Source organism: Lissotriton helveticus, chromosome 1_1, assembly GCF_964261635.1.
Source record: "Lissotriton helveticus chromosome 1_1, aLisHel1.1, whole genome shotgun sequence".
Classification (NCBI taxonomy): domain Eukaryota; kingdom Metazoa; phylum Chordata; class Amphibia; order Caudata; family Salamandridae; genus Lissotriton; species Lissotriton helveticus.
In genome coordinates, this window is record NC_136057.1 from 270,846,880 (window position 1) to 270,868,168 (window position 21,289).

Below are 21,289 nucleotides of genomic sequence, written 5' to 3' on the forward strand. Positions count from 1 at the left end.
TGGTCCCATCAGTCTGGTGAGAACGACGTTGAGGTTCCACACCGGAGCTGGTGGTGTCCTTGGGGGAATGACTCTCTTCAGACCTTCAAGGAAGGCTTTAATGGCGGGCACTCTGAAGACAGAGAGGTGCTGCCTGTTCTGAAGATAAGCCGCTATGGCTGATAGATGTATCCTAATGGAAGTGTACGCCAGATTGCACTTGTAGAGATGTAACAGATAGCAGATGATGTTGGGGATAGATGCATCTAGTGGGTTGATGTCATTGGACGTACAGTAGATGACAAAACGCTTCCACTTAGCAGCATAGCATGCTCTAGTAGTTGGTTTCCTCGCCTCCTTGATGATACTCATGCATTCTGGAGGTAGGTTAAGGTATCCAAACTCTAGGACTTCAGGAGCCAGATCGCCAGGTTGAGCTGTTGTGGATCTGGATGCTGAATGTCTCCATGGTTCTGCGTCAAAAGACTGGGCGTGAGGCGCAGTCTTTGATGCGGCACCACTGAGAGTTCGAGGAACGTGGTGTACCAAGCCTGGCGCGCCCACGTTGGAGCAACCAGGATGAGAGTCATGGAGTGCTGCCTTAGCTTTCTTGCGACCAGCGGTATTAGAGGGGCTGGCGGAAAAGCGTACGCAAATTTGCCTGACCAGTTCATCCATATCGCATTCCCCTGCGACTGTGGGTGAGGGAACCTGGCGGCAAAGAGTCGGCATTTTGCGTTCTCCTTTGTTGCAAACAGGTCTATCTCCGGATGACCCCACTGCTGGAAGTACGGGTGGAGAACAGAAGGGTGTATCTCCCACTCGTGCATCTGATGGCTGTATCTGCTGAGCAGATCCGCCATCTGATTGTCCTTTCCTGGGAGGTGTTCTGCCATGAGGAAAATGTTCCTCTGAATGGCCCACTTCCACATGCTCTGAGCCAGATGAGACAGCTGTGGCGAGTGGGTGCCTCCCTGCTTTTGAATGTAGTACATCGCGGTCATGTTGTCCGTCCGGACTAGCACGACCTTGTTGCTCAGATGTACAATGAAGGACTTGAGCGCCATGAAGATTGCCATCAGTTCCAGATAGTTGATGTGCATCTTCTGTTGCTGCGTCGTCCATAGGCCCTGCACTGTGTAAGTGAGCACATGAGCTCCCCATCCCTGGAGAGATGCGTCCGTTGTCAGGACAATCTGCGGCACGGGCTCTTGGAACAGTCGGCCCTTGCAAAGGTTGTGTGGAGTCCACCAATGCAGAGAGTCGTATGCCCGACTGGTAACCAACACTAGGTCTGTCAATTGCCCACGAGCCTGTGTCCACTGATTCGCTAAGCACTCCTGGAGCGGGCGCATATGCAACCGTGCGTGAGGGACTATGAAGATGCAGGAAGCCATCATGCCTATCAACTGCATGAACACTCTCGCTGGCAGGGAGTGTCGTGGTCTGAATCGTTGGATCAGCGACTGAATGCTGTCGATTCTGACTTGGTTTGGCTGAGCCATGGCTGTCAGGGTGTTGATCGTAGCACCCAGGAACTGCCGGACATGTGCCGGCTGAAGATGCGATTTTGGGTAATTTAGGGAGAAACCCAGATCGTGAAGAAGGTGAATTGTAGTCGACATGTCTGCGGCGCACTGTTGCTCTGACTTGGCTTGTACGAGCCAGTCGTCTAGGTAGGGGTAGACATGGATATTCCGCCTCCTGAGGTGCGCCGCCACTGTCGCTAGACACTTGGTGAACACCCTCGGGGCTGTTGTGACCCCGAAGGGTAGGACTTTGAACTGGTAGTGCCTGCCTTGAATAGTGAACCTGAGGTATTTCCTGTGTGACGGGTGTAGTGGAATGTGGAAATAAGCATCCTTGAGATCTAAGGTTGCTAAGAAGTCTCCCTGGTTTAGCAAGGGAAGAATCTGCTGCAGTGTAAGCATATGGAAATGTTCTGACAGTATGTACAGGTTGAGGGGACGTAGATCGAGAATGGGCCTGAGAGAACCGTCCTTCTTTGGAATAAGGAAGTACAGGGAATATACCCCTGTGCCTTCCTCCCCCACCGGCACGAGCTCGATTGCGCCTTTTTGCAGCATCGCCACCACTTCCTGCTGCAATAAGTGCAAGTGCTCTGCGGACATAGGCCTTTGCCTTGGTGGGATGTTGGGTGGAGTGGATTTCAACTCTAGGCAATAACCATACTGGACTAGTTGTCGCACCCACCTGTCTGTGGTGATGTTTCTCCAGACGGGCAGGAACTGCTGCAGTCTCCCCCCGACAGGTGTTAGGTGGTCGGGGGGCAGTGACAGAAAGTCACTGTTTGCTTGGAGTAGAGGTGCGGGAGCTGTTGTTTCCTCTGCCGCGACCTCTGTTGCTGTTATTCCTGTAACCTCCCTTGTTCTGTTTAGTGAACGAGGATTGCGCCCCACCTTTGGAGAACTGGGATTGTTGACCCATGTGTCCTCTGGTGACTCCACGTGCACCTGAGCGACGAAAATTGCTGCCACGAAACTGTTGGGACTGTAGGGCCCCCATAGACTTAGCAGTTTCTGTGTCCTTCTTTATTTTCTCTAGGGTGGTGTCAACATCCGGACCAAACAGACTATCAGGATGGACTGGCTGATTAAGAATTGTTGTCTGAATATCCTGCTTAAACCCTGAGATGCGGAGCCACGCTTGTCTTCTCAGCATAACGCTAGTGTTGATAGCCCTAGCAGCTGTGTCCGCAGCGTCAAGTGCACACTTGATGGCTGCGTTTGATATTAGCTTTCCTTCCTCAATAAGCATTTTGGTGCCTTCTTGGAACTGTGGGGGCAGGTGTTGTATAACCTGTTCTAGGGTGTCGTAGTGCGCCCTATCATAACGCGCCAGGAGCGCCTGTGTATTTGCGATGCGCCAAAAGTTTGCCGCCTGTGCAGCCACTCTTTTGCCTCCTGCCTCTAGCACTTTGGACTCCTTATCCGGGGGAGGAGCTTCACCCGTTGTCTGGGAGTTGGCACGTTTCCTGGCATTGGCAACCACAAGAGAGTCCAGTGGCAATTGTCCCCGGATGTAGGCGGGGTCCGCAGGTGCCGGCCTGTACTTCTTTTCAATGCGAGGGTTGACCACTCTCGCCCTCGTAGGCTCCTTAAAAATGTCCCCAGCATGTTTGAGGACACCTTTCAGCATAGGAAGTGTTTTTACTGTCCTTTCAGATATTGCAAAGGTGTCGAAAAGGAAGTCTTCCTCAACCGGGTCGGCATGCATGTCCACATCATGATTGGCCGCCGCCCTTTCAATTAGTGCATGAAATCCTGCTGAGTCCTCAGTCGGGGATGCACGTGCATTAAAGGTCTGCGGGTCTTGGCCCACACCTTGGGTGTTCTGGTCACCAGTGTCGTCGTATGAATCCGGTTGTACATCAGGTTCATCGATAGGGAAATTGTACTGCTCATCCTCATCATATCCCTCACCCACAGAGTGTTCTGGTGAGGGAGTAGGGCTCCGTCTTGGAGGAGGCTGAATCGGTTCCGTGAGGCCTGAGGCGTCAAGGGGCACCCTCTTTTTCTTCAGTGGGATGATGTAGGAGTCCACCGGCTCAGAAGTGATCTTCCTTTTATAGAGTGTCAGCTTGCCGGTGGCAGCATCGATGAAATGCTCTGAATCGTCTTCCGATTCGAGTACACGACGTGGAAGAGGGTCAGCCAGCGAGGAACCCTGTTTCGGAGCCGATTTCGTCGAAAACGCTTTCGGCGCCTCCTTAGGTGGCAAGAGAAAGAGGAGTTTTCCAGAAGGCTTTGCCGGAGTGTCCTTTTGCGGCTGCGGTGATGGCATCGGAGCCGATGGAGCAAAGGCTTTCTCCCTGATTCTCTGCAGTGACTCCGCAATGGGGGACGGTACACTGCCAGTGGGTTTCGTCGCCGACAAGGATGCTTTGAGCGGTCCCTCGGATCCGACGTCCTCGTGGGCCTTGTGCGTTTTGGGCGCGGAAACCGTCTTCGGCACCTCCGATTCTTGAGGCCGGGGCGCAGACTTCTTGTGCGTAGCCTCTTTGGAGCCGACCTTGGCGGGTTTGGACGGCGCCGTAGCCGCTGATCCGTGCCGACCATCTTTCTTGGGGGCCCCTTCCTCGGGCGTCGGTTTCGATTTTGGAGCATCGGAATCGACAGACTTCCTCGGCTTCTGCGGACCGGAGGTCGACGGAGCCGATGGGGTGACGGGCACCGATTTCTTCACTGGCACGGCAGCCATCTTAGGGACACTCGAGTCCTTAGGTTTCAGTTTCGATTTTGGGTCGGCCATTTTAGGTGTTGACGACCCCGATGGTTTCAGTTTCGGTTTCGAAACAGCGTGCCCAGCAAGTGAGTCCGTAGCCGGGCCCGAAGGCGGGGCTGTGGCTTGCGGCAACGGGTCCTGGGTAAGGCCGACAGGCGATCCCGTGTCCCGGTCGGCATCTTCGTAACCTTCAGGGCAGAGCTCGTCCCCCGAGCTGTCTGCCGCGGCCCCATAAATCTCATCGTCGTCTCCTACCTCTTCGACGTATTCGAGGACTTGACCCGCGACTCCGTCGTCGTCTCCCGGATCCGCCTCGACCTCCGTCTGTGATGGGGAGATTTGTAGATGGTGACCCTGGACCTCTTCTTCCTGGTCGCCGAAGATGTTCTCCGGATCCGGGGCCGCTTGCCTAGCTTCCAAGCGCACCGCGCGCCGAAGCTTGAGAGTTTTCTTGGAGCGGAACTGTGCACAGGCCTTGCACTTGCCGTCGTCGTGGTCCGGCGAAAGGCACTTGTTACACACGGGGTGTAGATCGATGTGTGGGTACTTGGACCCACAGAGCGGGCAGTACTTAAACGGGCTCCGCTCCATGTCCGTAAAGGCTTGCAGTCGTGTCGCGATGAGAAGGCCTCAAAGTTCAGAGAGCGAAGAAAACTCCGCTTATTCCGGCTCCAAGAGACGGAAGACTCGAGACCGTGCGCAGACAATACCGACGCAAGAAAATCGAGGCCTTTTGGCCGTTAAAAGTTAGTTTTACTTGGTTCCGACAGTAAGACGTCGAGACCACATCCGAACCCAATGGCGGAAAAAAAACAATCTGGGGATGGAGCCGATGCCCATGCGCACTGTAGTCCAGGGGAGGAGCCACCTATCTCAGGATACTTCGAAGACTCTTCCAGGACAACAATGTGCAATCATCCGAGCCCAACACTAGGCGGCGATCTAATGCTAAGATATGAATTTAGCAGCCCACATGCCTCGAACCAGCGCAAAACGCAACGTGGACGTACCGAAATTTTCGCAGTGAAAACGGGCCCTTTTGTGGCAAAGTGCCTGCCTTTCGTTTTTGAACCCTAGCTTTGCCGGCACCTAGAGAAACCTAGCAAACCTATACATTTTTAAAAACTTGACACCCAGGGGAATTCAGGATGGGGTGACTCAAATGCCTCCCACCAGGTTCTGTTACCCAGAATCCCTTGCAAAGCTAAAAAATTGACCAAAAAAACGCATTTTCCTCACATTTCTGTGGTGGAAAGTTCTGGAATCTGCGTGGATCAACAAATTTCCATCCACCCCGCGTTCCCCCAGGTCTCCCGAAAAAAATGGTACTTCACTTGTGTGGGTAGGCATAGTGCTGCAACAGGAAAAGGCCCAAATCGTACGGTGGAGAATTTAAAATAACCTATACCAAAATTACCTTCTTGTTTGGGGGGGGGGCACCTGAGTTTTTGGCCCGGGGCTCGGTGGCAAACTTGTGAAACTACCAAACCCAAACAGTTCTGAAAACTAGACACCCGGGGGAGTCCAGGGAGGTATGGCATGCGTGGGTCCCCCAATGTTTTCCTACCCAGAATTCCTTGCAAACCTTAAATTTTGGTTAAAAAAAAATCACTTTTCCAAACTTTTTTGCGTGGGATCTCTGTGCCGGCACAAATGTCCTACCACCCAGCGTTCCCCTTGTTCTCCCTGAGTGCACCTGACTGAATAATATATATTGCATCACCTCCAACACAATAAAATAATCAAAACAAGTTAAACAACTCCCTCTATGCCCTTTGCCCTCCCCCCACCCTGCCTCCCTGCACGACAGGCACAGAACCTCCCGCCACCCCAAAATTGCAGAGTGCTGTTCGCCAATCCTTGAAATTATAAGGAACGTGGTCCAACCCCACTCCCTGGGGCATTAATTAGTTTGAGTACATTTACCCCTAGCATTGATCCCATGGCATGAAATTGAAGCATATCAAATGGCAGAAATTAGGAAAAACAACGATACACCCCCCCCCCCCCCCCCCCCCCCACAGGAAGCAAGTACGGTCTCAGAGCTGCAGGCAGCAACAACAAGGTATGCAAAAGTCCTGATACAAGACAGTTCCACAACAAATCAACTTGTGGCTGTGGGGACTTAGAAGCGTAGGCCATGTGGACTGAAAACCTCCACCGCGCATATTCAATCCGCCAGTATCTATTCTGTTGAACCCTGTGTCAGCAATTCACCACTCGGTGGGGACCCAGGCTGTCGGCTTGACCTGTCTCTGCTTCCGGTGTCTAAGGTGGGTTTGCTTTTGCTGACCATTCGCCAGCCGTCAAGCCAATCCCATGCATCTTCAGGGCTGGTAAAAAAAACACGCTTTTCCTTGTGATTCAACTTGCAGCTTTGTCGGGAACAACATGGCGTACTTGATTTCTTGGTCGCGCAATGCGCACTTCACCTCCAAGAAACTACAACATTGTTTCTGCACTCGTAGCGTGAAGTCTGGAAAGAAGGTGATTTTGCTATTGTATATGGCATGCGGGGGGCAGCTCTCGCCGTTTGGAGTATGACATCCCTGTCTCGGAAATTGAACACTCTTGCCAAGAGAGGCCGAGGCGGCACGCCAGGCTTGGACCTTCCGCATGGTACCCGGTGCGCTCCTTCAATGGAAAATTATTTCGATAGTCCTGTTGGCTGGAGGTGTTTAAGTAATAACTCCTCAACAAAGAGGTCCGCCCCTTGCCACTTAGCACGTTCCAGCACCCCCAATATGTGGACGTTATTGCCGCGCATTCGGCCTTCGTAGTCATCAAGTTGTTGTTCAAGCACATCCTGATTAATTTGGAGGTAAGCAAATTGTAGTTTGAGAAGGTCAGTATCAGTCGTTAGGTCCTGGGCGTAGTTTCAACTTCGGTGATGCGTTTTGCCATTTTCCGCATGTCCGCTGTAATCAGGGAGATCTCTCTGGCCTGTCGGGTTTCGCCAGCTAGGCCCAGCCCAATGATTGATACAGTCCCAGAGGAGGTACACACCGATGGGGGAGGGGGAAGCACCGGTATAAAGCCGGTAGCTACTCCTGCCACTTGAAGTGTAGTGCTTCGCCGAGCCATGACTATGTAGAGGATTGCGGCTGGTTCAAATGGGATGAAGAATGTGACTCCACCTCCCCCTGCAGATAGTATGTGTATCCGCCACCTACACAGATGCTTCACGTGAGACCGGCCAGGTCCAAGCATGACTCTCACCCCCACCCCCAATAAAACAGAATGTCAGTTTTCTCCCAGTCGTCCCCCCTCACCGTGGCAAAAAATTAATGCAGGTTCTGAACCAGCACAACTTCATTACTGTATGTGTCACCTAGTGCACAGTCGCTGCTAGGAGTGGCGTGGAGGCCCACTCACCAGGTCTCGTCCTTCTCTGTAGCCCGGGAGCACATCCATGTTGCGCAGTTAAGCGTACCGCAGCCACGGTAATATGGAGGCTTGTAGTTTGGGCCAATGTATGATAATGAGGTCAATAGCGCAATATAGTGTGAGGGCCTGCAGAACTCTAGGTATGGAGGGGGGGGAAGAGCCCAAGTTGGCAGGCAAAGTCACTTGTTGTAATACGGGGTCTACCCAGCCCCGTATTGCCACAATACGGGGCTGGGTAGGCCGTAAAAGAGCCTGTTGTCCAGCAGCAAAATGGACAAATGGCCCTCTGAGAGCCACTATGGAGGTGGGATAAACAGCTGCACGGAAAGGAATGGCACTTCACAGCCCTCCTGAATTATCTGCAGGAAACACTTGTCAAGTGTTACTGCTCATCAATCATCGAGAAAATGAATGATCCTGCCTCCTGTGGGGTATTCATAAACCAGTAAGTTTAATCTAAAGCGGTTTGGAGGCTGTGGTTGGGTGGGCTTGGGACAGGGAAGTCTGTTGGTTTTGATTACCACACCCCCTTCTATGGCCTAGAAACGGCAGGGGTATTTGCTTTTGTTGACATCGTATTGTGGGAAATAAATCCACCCCAACTTTACAATCTTTTCTGAATGTATGTTGGCTATTGTCAGTGCCCAACCCAAATAGCGGTTGAAGTGCTAGTGGGAGGCTTCGAGGTAAAGCCAAAGCTTTATCTGAATAAAAAGGGATGGGGGGAAGGGTATAGAGTAACTAAACTCCCTTGGGTTTGTTTGAGGTTGGAACTAATGCGGCTTTAGTCAGAACTATGGGGTTGACATCCTCTTCTGATGTTTGCTGTGTCGGTATGGAAGTAACTGGAACGGATCTTCGTGCCAGATGTGAAATCAACTCTAGATTCGGGGAGGCATAGCTTGTGCCGAGGCGAACACGCAGGTGGTAATCGGACTGGATGCCTCAATGTATCGGTGAGTCCCGAAGGCACACCAGAGGGAACCAGTAAGGTGACAAAGATGTCAAACATGGAATCTTTAAATTGGAATTTGTTGTGGCATTGCCAACATACCCAGAAACACCGGTGGATCAGGACCACTTGCAGAATCTGTTCCTCTGTAGGGGGCTGGAACCGAGACAGCTGGGCAACTTGACATCCTTGTGTCTTCCACGAGGGAGAGCACAGAGGCTGGGATGATGCGATTTTGACTTCTTGTGCTGTTTTTTTGTCTAAGACTTACCTGAAGACTTTGATAAATGACAAAGAACAGCCATGCAACTGACCACAAGAGCTGGAGAGGGGCCAAGTCCTAGACCCCCAGTGGGAGCAGCCTTTACATAATTTACGGCAATTTTCAGTGACGTACAGCTTGGGCTTGTGGCCCGAGATCACCTTTGTATTTATCAGGGCACACTCTCCACATGACTTGGAGTGGTGGTCCGACCGTAGGCACACAAGGCATATCTCGTAGGGATCTGTCACAGACTTCTATATGTAACAGTCACTACTGGGCTAAAAGCACGTGGGAAAGAAATTGAAAAAAAAAAATTGTCAACTGACGAGAAAAGGAGAAGCCTTCAGATCCATGTGCAAAGTCTCGGATAGAAAGGAACTTGACTTAAGCGTGCATGGATGGCACATATACACAATTTCAGTCTTCACTTTCGGGATGCAGTGGAGCTGACGTGGAGCTGGACAACACCACCTACCGGCATGCAGGGGCTATGCTGAAAATCTTACAGATCCAATCTGGAGCGTGGGGATATTCACATGATGAGGAATCTGCGAAGTATTCATCAGAAATTTGAATTGTGATTACTTTTCTCCAAAATCCTACAGCACCTTCACAACTACAAAGCAATTGAGCCCACCAATTACTGTTCACGGAAGGTGAGAAAGGGGCTTACAGGTTTCACAAATCACGCGTCATTCAGTTAAGGTTGATACACATCATTCTCTTGGCAACAAACAATATTTTCACAAACAGGCTGAAACAACCTTAACATACCTTCTACTTCAGGGTGACTTATGTTAAACATGTTTAGCCTCTCTTATTTAGTTTGGAATGGACTGGTGACTGAGAATTATTCAAAAGATTGCAGATCTGAGGACAATCAATTACAGGGAAGTATAAGCACTTACCTGATCTATCCACAACTTGCCGACAATTATGTTGTGCACAGTGGTGGTGACTTTTTTCCATGTGTAGTGATGGCCAGTTGCCTGGAAGATACAGTGAATGGTTCCTAAAAAGACATAATAAAAGAAAATACAGACATGAGGGTTACTAAAAGAAACAAGCATTGGCATAGCCAATAGGTCTCGCTTTTGGGACCTTATAAGTGCTAAGCTAGAGCTATTGGCTTTGCCAATGTTTTTAAGCTATGTTATAGAGCATTGTGACTGCTGTGCAGCATGTTGAAAAGCTGTAATAAAAAAAGTGTCATAGCATTTTTGTTACCTTTTATATAACCAAGAAGACATTATGTACAACTGAACTGCGGGCAGCTCAGTTCCGTGTCCTCGTTGTGATCAAGGGAGAGCTACTTATTTACACATGGTATGGATTTGCAACAAAGTACAGGTGTACTGGCTAGAAGTAGTTGAACAGATCCGTTGATCGACAGGGTTAAAGCAGGTTTCTACCCTAAAGCAGTGCCTGCTGGGTATCGTAAGGTGTACCAAACAATGGAAAATGCAACACATATTCCTCCAACTGGCACGCCTCCTGGAGAAGCAGCAGATCTGTCTGGGATGGTTGGGTGCACTGGGGCCCATAGAAGAACGATGGGTAAAGTACACCACTGAATGGTCACTGGCAGAGGAGACACACATTAGGCTCTCAAGTAAAGATGACAAGGTATCCAAAGACTTAGGGTTCTGGGGAGCGATACTGGAGACCTTTGAGGTGGTGGGGACACAAGAAGGGGACCAGATGACTGTACCGGGTGCATCAGGGGAGTTTCCCTGGTAACCAAGATGTTGCCTAACTGGAGCAATTGGGCCTGAATGGACACAGGGGAATTACAATGTATTTCTACTGTGCAACAAAAGAATATAGTATGGAATATACAGTAGTCGAAGGGGTTGGAGGAAAACTTATATGATCTAATCAAAATGGGGGCATGTACAGGAAGGCTGGGGTACTATAACAACTCTAAAATGTTGGCGGGATTGAAATGTAACTGTCACAGTCTTTAAGTTTTGAGTTCATAATGCAATGTTTAAGCATAAATAAAGACAAAAAAAAGACTGTGTGCACATTGAAGAGTAGTGAACATTGGGAAACAAAGCAGTCTGCATCCAGCTAAAGACGAGGCGGTAAGGCCCACGTTTGGCAAACTGAAACCTGATTGCATGCTTCATATGTACAAATGATGGTTATTCAGGGGCAGAAGTAGTGTGCTTTTGTACCAATATAATAATCCGTTAAAGTGCTCAGTTTACAAATAACGATCAAATCTGGCAGCAAAACGCCAAACAAGAGACGATTGGATGAAATACACCTGGCAAGCGTTCCATTGACCTGGATCAAAACAACGGATCACGTAAGTGCCTAGAGGTGATTCTGTCTGTGGTGCACTTTGGCTAATTATAGGTATCCAAACACAGTATAATAATATGTAATCCTAAACCTAAACATGCCTTTTTTGGAACGGATGAGGAACGTGAACTGACATCTGTCCTCCCTCCAACAGTCTCCAGAGTTCACCTTAAAATGATGCCTAGGCAGTGGGTAGCAGATGATTGTTGACAATGAGAGAGGGGCCGAGACAGACGCATCTGCTCGGGGAATAGCAACAAACACAATGTGAGCTTAATGGCTCCGCAAGCAGGAGGCACTGGCTCAGCACCATGGAATCCAGTCTGGGCGCTTTCAATGTGTCTGGGGCTCGTGGCAGTCGGTAGGGGTGGGCCACCGTCAGCTCATGCAGGAACCTCTGCAATGTCCAGGCAATACTCATTAATTGGTTTTTCCCTCACTGTTTGGTAAATTAGCGGGAACAGCGGGCATGCTGGGATTTGCGTCCTGTGCCACCTGGCATTTAATGAGTGCGTTCCTCTGTATCTGGGATCACAGACTCAGACTTTTCCCCTGGCCTTAAGGCTGACAGCCCTATCCTGCCCCTCTGATGCCCCATATAACTCTTGTTTTAGATTTATGTGTGACCCCGAGGCCCCCACCCTTTGTGACCTTGTCTGAGCACCGCCCTGGTCACAGCCCCCGCGCAGTGAGCAGTAGCAGTGCTGGGCCTCGCTGTAGGCCTCAGGCCTCCGACCGTCCTCTCGTGCCAGGCCACACTGCTTCTGACCCGCATCTTGCGCCAGACTTGCGAACAGCTCACAGGTGTCGGTTGACCTGTGTCTCATGCCAGCCCTCTTACCCGCGTCCCGTGCCCGCCCTCTGACCCGCTGCGACTGGTGGGAGCGGGTCTTCCGCCCCACGCGGCCTCCTCGGAAGCTGGCAGTTCGCGTATGAAAATCTAAGGGAAGTCGAGGCTTTAGAGAAAGGCTGCGAGGAGTCCATGTCGCCGGCCCCTGCTGAGGGTGAGACACAGTCCGTCCTGTCAATGGACCAGCACCGGTGAGGATTGGCGAAAGCCGGCAGGGTATGGTGGGGGGAGTGAGAGACCTTCTTAGGTTATAGAATTTGGGAACGGAAGGAGCAACAACGGACAGGATATTGGAGCAGGACACAGTGGAAGGAAGCGGAGAGCCACAGTTGAAAGGCGGGTTATCAGAGCAGGGCAGTGCAGAGCGTGTCTGTTTAATAGTGTGATCGCGTTACATGAATAGACAAGCGCGCGCACCTCACGCTAAAAGTTTAAAAAAAGACTAGGAGAGGAGGAGGCAGCAGGGGGGATGGGAGAGAGGAGGTGGGCTGCGCCTGTTTTCCTTGCAGGAGCGAGCAGGAACCATCTGTTAATTACAAAGCAATGCAACGCGTGCACGTTTTTGGCAGAAAAAGGGAATCGATTGCTAAAGGTCTTTTTTCGTATGCAGCGCATGCGCGAGGCGTAGGCGAGACCTAAAAAGGAATGAGGACAGAAGAGAGAATACATGCTACTGATAGAGGAAATGCACGACGTGTCATGATTTGTGGGAGAAAAAGAGAAAATTGAGGTATGGCAATGACAGAGAAACGAAAAAAGGGAAGTGCTGAAAGAGAGTAGAGCCAGTGATGAAGATGAACGGAGATGAGCCAGTGGTGTCGACAAACAATGCATAGAAGGGGTGAAAGATAAAAGAAAGGAGAGAAGATGCATATATGGAGGGGCATACTATGTGCATGCAGTTAAGTTACGGTCAGAAAGATAAAGGGAGAGAAAAAAAAGTTTCACATAAAGTAAGCAGAGCGAATTGGCAGATTATCGATCTAAACCTAAGGTTTAGATTAGACTCATATCTTTTCAGCCACTGCATTCTTGCTTGGAAAACTGTAAATACCCTCTTGCTTTTTACTCAGGTTTTGCAACTATCCTCCCTCGTGTTCATGTTTGGAGCTGGTTAGAAAACAGGAAGTATGTGCAGATAGCTACACACCAGGATGTGAACTTAAGCTATAAAGGTTGGGCAAGCAGAAATTAATAATTTCATTGAGCTATGAGTCTGTTAGACCTGGCATCTTTTGGCGTGTTTCCCCTGTCTCCTTGCTTTTTGGCTTCCTGTTATTAATGGTACGTTGGACTTCGTTATGCTGGTTTAGTGCTTCTGCGCACTTTCGCACTGCTGTTCAGTGTTCAAGTGCTCCTTCTGTAAATTATGTTTACGGATTGGGGTTTCCATGTTTGGCTTATTTGATTTACTACTGAGTCCCTTGTTGTAGGAAAGTAGGATCTGCTTTCGTGGTTCATCCCAATTTGTACTGGTGTCATTCTGTTTTCTGACTGGGATCATGCTAATCAGGACCCCAGTCACTGTTCTCTCTCTCTAAATTTGACTATGGTAAGTACTTTTGTACCTCCCTAATTAGCCACTGGTGTACCCTTCTAAGACCCTAGTATATAGTACTAAGGTACCCAGGGCATAGGTATACCAGGGGTCTCCCATGGAATGCATCATGTATTAGGCCACCCATGGCAGACCACTCAAATTGTGACTACAAGCCTGCCATTGCAGCCTGTGTGTGCTGGCGCTAGCACCACTCACAACAGATATATGTTTCCTTACATCTAAAGTCACTTAAAACCTTTAAGCCACCCCTAAAGCAGGCCTTTCAATCCTGAAAGCTAGGTTATAAGTGTGAGGGTGCCCTGCATGAGCAGGACACCCCTACAAACCCTGGAGTCGATTTTACGGGGTTTGCAAGTGCAGGCAGCCATTTAATACATTAAGTGAACATCAAGTCAACTAAAAGATGTCTAACTATATATTGGCTGTACCGAAACCGTAACAAACATATTGGAATCCTACTCCAACATCGATTCCAGTGTTGGATATAGGATCTCACGTACTGGGGGGGGCTCGCCTTGGGAGGTCCCCTGTATTCCCAGTAATAGCCTTCCAGGTTCTAACAGCAAACTTGGATCTAACCGCAAACTACTGCTGCTGTCGACCACAGACACAATTCTATGTCAGGACCGGAGGCTTCAAATTATGCATTATTCTCTCTTTGATTCAACATTCCAAACACAGCAGCCAGAAAGATAAACCAATTTCTCATCAACAAAGAAAAAACTAGATCTCCCTACAACCAGGGAGACAAGTTAGTCCATAGTCCTTCCACCATTTCCAGCACTTACAGTATTTAGTCCCATGTTTGTCTTTCCTCTTCCTTCACTGCTTCGACAGCCAGATAAGTTCTATAATGCTCTTTTCTCTGCCTGGGGCCCTGTTTTAGAATTGGAGGTGTTTTGTGTCTATATTTATTGCCTGGCCCAGTGGTTCTTGTGTGGCATTGGTTATTTTTGCCTTTTCAGATTCCTTTGCCGCGGGAGCGTTTATTCCGCTCCTCATGCGGCATGTCCCCTGCTGGTGGGGTAACTGATTAGACCGTTAGAGGGACTCGGCCCTCTCGTTGTGTCGCTCCTCACAGAGGAGTCGCGCGGCGAGAGTAGAGAGTGTGAGCCTGTCCCTGCCTGCCTCACCGTAACGCCCAATTCCATTGGGTTGTATTTCCTGCTATTTACACATATTTGGGAGCTGTTCACCCGCTTGACTGACGCGCTCAGCGGAGCGTTGTATATTGCACTAGTCCCGCTTCCTTCGTTTGCGCGCGAACGTGCCTGCTATTTCTCACGCATCTCACTTTTTGTGAGGGTCGTGCGCGTTGGGGGTACGTGCTGCCCCTATTGTAATCCTTGGGGTTACCAGAAAGTTTGTGCAGCCTGCCAGCCTGCCTAAACTTGGTTGGGTTTTATCCCGCTCTTTAATTTCTGTGCCCAGCACATTTTAGTGTGATTCAAAGTGTGTGGTTGGCCTATATTTTTCTGTGAGGTCATTTGGGTATTACATTAAGTGGTGTCATTTGTCAGATTATGGAGGGTCGCTGAGTATTATGAAGAGGAGGTGTAGGGTTATTTGCCCTAGGATGATGAGTTCTTTGTGGCGGTGGACACCTCAATTTATAGGGTTGTAAATGAGGTTGTGGGTCCAATGGAGCAGCGCCTCTCAGAGAAAATGGTCTAGCAATGTGCAAAACTTGCGGCGGCGCGTGCGGATCCCTCTGCGGATTCTGGCCAACAGCCTGGGGAGAACCCTCCACCTTCTAAAAAAACCAGCACCCTGAAGGGGTGTACGTGGAGGCTTTTGCGCGCCTAAAGTCCGCTTTTTTAGTCTCGGGGGCACCCTTCGTCCCACCGCCTCCCCCGGCGGATGCCCTGCAAGAGCCCCTGGAACCTCTTTCCCCTACAACGGACGATGATGGCACACAGGGGATACAGACGATGAGGCGGGGTCTTCACTGCCTTGGCTTCCGTCTGTGACTCCTTCAACCTCCGCCGCTACAGCACAGGAGGATTCGGACATGCTGAACCCCGATGAGATCATGCACCCTCGTTCGACGGCTTGGGTTCCTGGCGATAAGGTGGCCAGATTTGTGGCTAGTAGACTCCGGAAGCCCTTGGAGAAGGAGGCTCGAGGCTGTCTGCGTGCAGAGTGCCCCAGACCCTCTTTGGAGAACAAGATTGCGTTCACGCCGGAGCTAGACCCTAAAATGGCCACATTCATGGCTAAGTTCACGAAGGATCCCAGGAAAGGTATTGACAGGTCCTGGCGATCCTGTCAAGATAAATTACTCTATACCATCGGGCCAATGACTAAAATACTTGACATGGCTGAAGACGCGAAGGTCTCGGGGTCCCCCATTTCTCCCAAAGTCTTCTCTAATTGGGGCCAACGGGCTATTATTTTTATGGGCAACGCTAATTGCGCTCTGCCCACAGAGCGTCGGCGCTCTCTTTTGATTAAATTAGATCCCAAGCTAGGGGGATCTGGCCTCCTCGGAGGCAGGAGCTGTTGCGCAGGGAGGCCTTTTTGGCGACCCCTTTATTAAAGAGCTGGGGAAATTCGTCGCAACTTTTACTTCACTGGACAAGACCCAGTCCAGTATCAAAAAGATCTTTAATCAGCGGGTTTTCCGTGGGGCCGGGCGAGGCAGGTCGCTCTTCCGGCCGCGGATTCCAACAAACCTCAGGCAGGGTACAAGGCTCTGGACGCGGACAATATAATACTTCCGCAAACTATAATAATGTCTACCCAACGCGAAGACAAAGATTACGGGGACGCGGAGGTTTCAAGACCAACTCTGGCGGCAATTCCAACGGTAAGTGTACTACCAGCGGCCCAAGTGCGCATTGGGGGTCGGCTAGCGGAATTTCGGCACGCTTGGGCAGACATAACTTCAGACGCATGGGTTCTCCAAACCATTCAGGGCTTTCATATAGAGTTTAATGGTGACCCCCGACAAGAGACTCTTCCTCGACCGATCTCTTTCAGCGCCCTAGATACTCAGTTGATCGACGAAGAGGTTTCCGAGCTGCTCCGCAAAGGGGCCATTTGCCGATCAACGTTACACCCCCATGTGTTCCTCAGCAATATTTTCTTGGTGGACAAGGCCGACGGAGGCTGACGTCCTGTTATCAACCTCAGGGTCTTCAACAGCTGGTTGGTGTATCGTCATTTCAAAATGGAGGGGATCCACCTCCTCCGCGACATTCTCCTACCGGCCGACCGGATGGTCCGCCTAGACTTGAAAGATGCCTATCTGGTAGTGCCCATCCATCCGCTGTATCGTCGGGTGTTTGCAGTTCTGCTGGAACGACTTGGTGTTCGAATTCACAGCCCTTCCGTTCTGTCTGTCTTCAGCACCATGGTGTTTCACCAAGATGCTTCATCCGGCAGTGGAGTTCCTCTGCGCTCAGGGCATCCGCATGATCATTTACTTGGAAGATTTGCTGCTCATGGCGCAGTGTCCCCTGACCCTTGCCTCCCAGCTCCAGCACACTGTGTTTCTGTTGCAAGTTCTGGGGTTTGTGATCAACGAGGCCAAATCAGTCCTGCAGCCTTCTCAGACGATAACCTTTCTTGGCTTTGTGATAGACTCGGTCGAAGTGAATCTAAGTCTCCCATCTCGGAAAATGGCGAAGACTCGTCACGAGTTGCGCCAAACGATTTCAAAATCCCACATTTCTCTACGTCACCTGGCCCGGATGGTGGGCCTTCTTTCTTCTTCAATTCAGGCAATCTTTCCGGGACCCCTGAATTACCGGGCGCTCCAGCGCCTCAAGGCGTTTCATCCGAGAAGGGGGAGATCTTACGACCATATGGTTCCCCTCTCGAAGGAGGCCAGAGAGGAGATAACATGGTAGTTGTCCCATATGGAGGCCTGGAACGGGCGGGCGAATTTCGTCTCGATTCCAGACGTGGTCAGAGTCCGATGCCAGTCGCTCTGGCTGGGGCGTGCGATGCGGAGATTTTACCACCGGAGAAGTGTGGTCTGCAGACGAGCAGAATCTCCACATCAATTGTCTAGAACTCTTAGTGGGGTCCTTTGCAGTCCAGTGTTGGACCAGAGACAGAGTGCAATCCTGTGTCCTTCTAAAGATGGACAACATTTCCATGGTCCGGTACGTCAATCGTTTGGGAGGCTCCCGTTTGCAGGCTCTGGCGAACTTGGCAAAGGATTTCTGGGTTTTCTGTCTAGATCACCACATTTCGGTCACGGCGGATTCTCTTCCGGGTCAGACCAATCAGATTGCGGACTGGCATTCACGCAACTTGTACGATTCCAGTCTCTGGAAATTGGATCCCCAGATCTTTCACTGGATCCAGTCCCTGTGGGGCCCATTTTCAGTGGACCTCTTTGCCTCCCGCTTGGACAATCAGGTTCCCCGGTTCTTCAGTTGCAGACCGGATGCGATGGCAGTGGCCACGGATGCCTTCCTCCAGGATTGGACCACAGAAGTCGGATATGCGTTCCCTCCTTTTTCAATGATTACAAGAGCGGCGGCTCAAAATCGTCGGTAAGGGGCGGAAGTGATCATGGTAACACCTTGTTGGAGGTCTCAAGTTTGGTTTCCGATTCTCCTGGAACTTTCTTGGGATTTTCCAATCCAACTCCCCCGGTATCCTCACCTGCTTCTGAACCCAGACGGGATGTCACACCATCTAATCATGCAGGGGACAGCTCCGTCTCATGGCGTGGCGGCTTTCCGGCAGCGTTGGTCGCTGCCAGGCCTTTCGGAGCCGGCTGCGACCCTCTTATCAAAAGCTTGGGCAGACAGCACCACGAAACGTTATAGGTCCGCTTGGACAAGATGGCTTCGTTGGTGTGTTCGAAGGGAATTGGATCCCGTGGTCGCGGACATCGTTCATGTCTTGAATTTTCTGGTGGAGTTGGCGTCTGATGGACTGGCGTACCGCTCATTAAATACGGTTCGTTCGGCGATTTCCGCGGGCTCGATGGGAAACCAATTGGGGAGAATCCTTTGGTCTGTAGACTCTTATGTGGTATCCGGTTGTCTTTACCTCCGGAGCCTCGGTATTCAACCCTTTGGGATGTTAATTTAGTTCTGAATCTCTTTTTATCTTGGCAGCCTAATAAATACCTTTCTTTGAAGGAATTATCCGCAAAATTTGCTATGCTGCTATGTTTGATCTCCTGCAGGAGAGTTTCGGAAGTCCGTGCGTTGGACATTTCAGCGATGACTTTTTCGCCGGAGTAGAGTAGTTTTTACAATCGGGCGCAGTACTAAGTCTCATACTCGAACGGTGTCATACCCGGCATTTCGGGATACTCCAAAGTTGTGTGTGGTGAACTGTCTCAAAACTTATGAAGACTTGACACTAGAATTTCGTCTTCCGGGCGAGCAACAACTTTTGATAGCACTCAGGAAACCACACAAGGCTGTGTCTTCTCCTACAATTGCAAGATGAGTGCGTTGGGTCATGCAAGAAGCGGGCATTGATACGAGACAGTTTGGTGCTCATTCCACTAGAGCATCCATGGCCTCTAAGGCGTTTGCGTTGGGAGCGCACCTAGAGGATTTGATGCGAGCAGCAGATTGGTCTTCGGACTCTACGTTTAAATGGTTTTATTTTAAACCGCTAGTGGATGTGGCTCAGTTGGTGGTAAGTAAGCTTAAAACTAGCATAATCTGAAGCCTCTGGTCCTGACATAGAATCGGAAATTTGCCAAGCAGTGTGACGGGAAGTTCCAATTCTATTAAGGAAACGGAGGCGAGGATTATCCCACCCGGAGCACGTTAGTGCGAACCCACCCATAATGTGGTAAGGAATCACTTTTGGTGTTTTTCTAAATGGTTGGTTAAGATTGTACATTGATGCTTGGTTCGATACGGTCGTTTTTGTGACTTTTTACAGATTCTTTAAGTTCTTAATTTCCTGATCATATCTTGTCCTTCCAGGAAATGATGGGTCGAAACAGGACCAGTGATGATTGGGCGTGACTCGCGCGAAGAAAGAGGAAAGACAAACATGGGACTAAATACTGCAAGTGCTGGAAATGGTGGAAGGACTATGGACTAACTTGTCTCCCTGGTTGTAGGGAGTTGTAGTTTTTTCTTTGTTGATGAGAAATTGTTTATCTTTCTAGCTGCTGTGCTTGGAATGTTGAATAAAGCGAAGAGAGAATAATGCATAATCCTCACCTCCATGTCCTTAATAGAATTGGAACTTACAGTCACACTGCTTGGCAAATTCCGATTCTGCCCTCATACTGCTGAGCCAGGATTGAGCAGGGGAATGCAGAATAACAGGTTTTCTTTCACAGGGAGGTGTAACCACCTCCCAGACAGGACTTAGTGTATTGGGCTGAGGTGGGGGTGCTTGCCAGCGCCACCAGACTGCTTTGAAAGGCACATTTGGTGCCCTCCTTGCAAACTCCAGTTGGAACCAGTTCAGGGAGCCATTGGCTCCCGCTCTGGCACGAAACTGGACAAAGGACATGTGTGTATCCTTCCTCTGTGTCCAGCCCCTCCTCTTGGAGGGATCTCTGAATCTTCCCAGTGATTGGTTCTTTAGCTAGAGTCTTTTGTGCAGGGTCTGGATGAAATAAGTCCTCTGCAGGAGGCCGATCTTTTGGTGCAGAGGGAGGCTTCGGCACCGAAGCAGTCTCTTTTCGTATTTTGGCAATGTCCTTAACCGGAGAAGCAGGAGTCTTTTTCGGCTCCGATGATTTTTTCGGCTCCGATGATTTTTTCGGCTGCGGTATATTTTTTGCATCTGATGGTTTTTTCGGTTCCGGTGGTCTTTTTGAATCCGAAGCGCGTTTGCTTGGTTCCGACCTGGGTTTCGGTGTCGAAGGAGTAGTGGTAGGCTTCGGCGCGGAGGTTTGGAGGTCGACGGGGCCGGTGACTTCTTTTTCGGTGCCGGTAGGTGTGTGCCGGCACCGTGGGAAGGCCGACTCGAACCCGAGTCGCCTGAAGGCTTAGTTAGCTTCTTAGCCGGGCCCTAAGGTGGGGCCGTAGAAGCAGTGTGTCTGTTTGCACCTGAGCCCGAGGGTGTGACCGGGGCCTTCTTTGGATGTGTCGAGGAAGGTTCGGGGTCGACGGTCTTACTTACGACCCGCTGTGCTGGCGTGATGTCCTCGATGTCTGAATCTTCTGCTTTGGAGTTGCTGTCGACGTCGTGTTGTTCTGGGACGTCGACGCCTTCTTCAAAGATGTCGTCCAGAATCGGAGCTGAAGATCGAGCCATTGTTCTCCTAGCACTTCGGTCCCGGATAGTCTTTTTGGAGCGGAAAGAGGTACAAGCGGAACAGTCTCTGGCCTCGTGCTCCGGGGAGAGGCCAAGGTTACACACTTCATGAAGGTCGGTGTGGGGAAACTTCGACCCACATTGAGGACACTTTTTAAATGGCGTCCTTTCCATGAGCTGGAGTCGAGGCCTAGTTAGGCCCGAAGGCCGTCGACGATGACCGGAATCGAAATCTTCGGTGTTGAAGAGTAGCGTCAACTGGGAAAGCGTTTAAAACTGATTTTTTGTAAGTTGGTGAGGATTGCGCGCCGAAGGAAATCGGTTTCAATACGGAGCGCTGGAAACACATCCGAGCCCGGTGGCGGAAAAAAACAATCTGGGGATGGAGCCGATTCCCATGCGCAGTATCATCCAAAGGAGGAGTCACCTATCCTGTGACTTCCAAAGACTTTTCTACAACAAAACAAACTGCAAACATCCGGGCCTAACACTAGGTGGCCATCTATGCAGTGTGTAATCTGCAGCTCATATGCCTCG

At 50.3% G+C, this 21,289-nt stretch overlaps 1 protein-coding gene across 1 annotated transcript in view; it reads right to left on the minus strand.

The window, feature by feature from the left end:
- The window catches only part of OSBP (oxysterol binding protein), a 460,407-nt gene that overhangs the window by 148,404 nt on the left and 290,714 nt on the right, over positions 1-21,289 (minus strand). Inside the window, exon 10 of the mRNA XM_078666627.1 lies at positions 9,737-9,840. Coding sequence (XP_078522753.1) covers positions 9,737-9,840 — 104 coding nt within the window. The remainder of the gene's footprint in view (positions 1-9,736; positions 9,841-21,289) is intronic.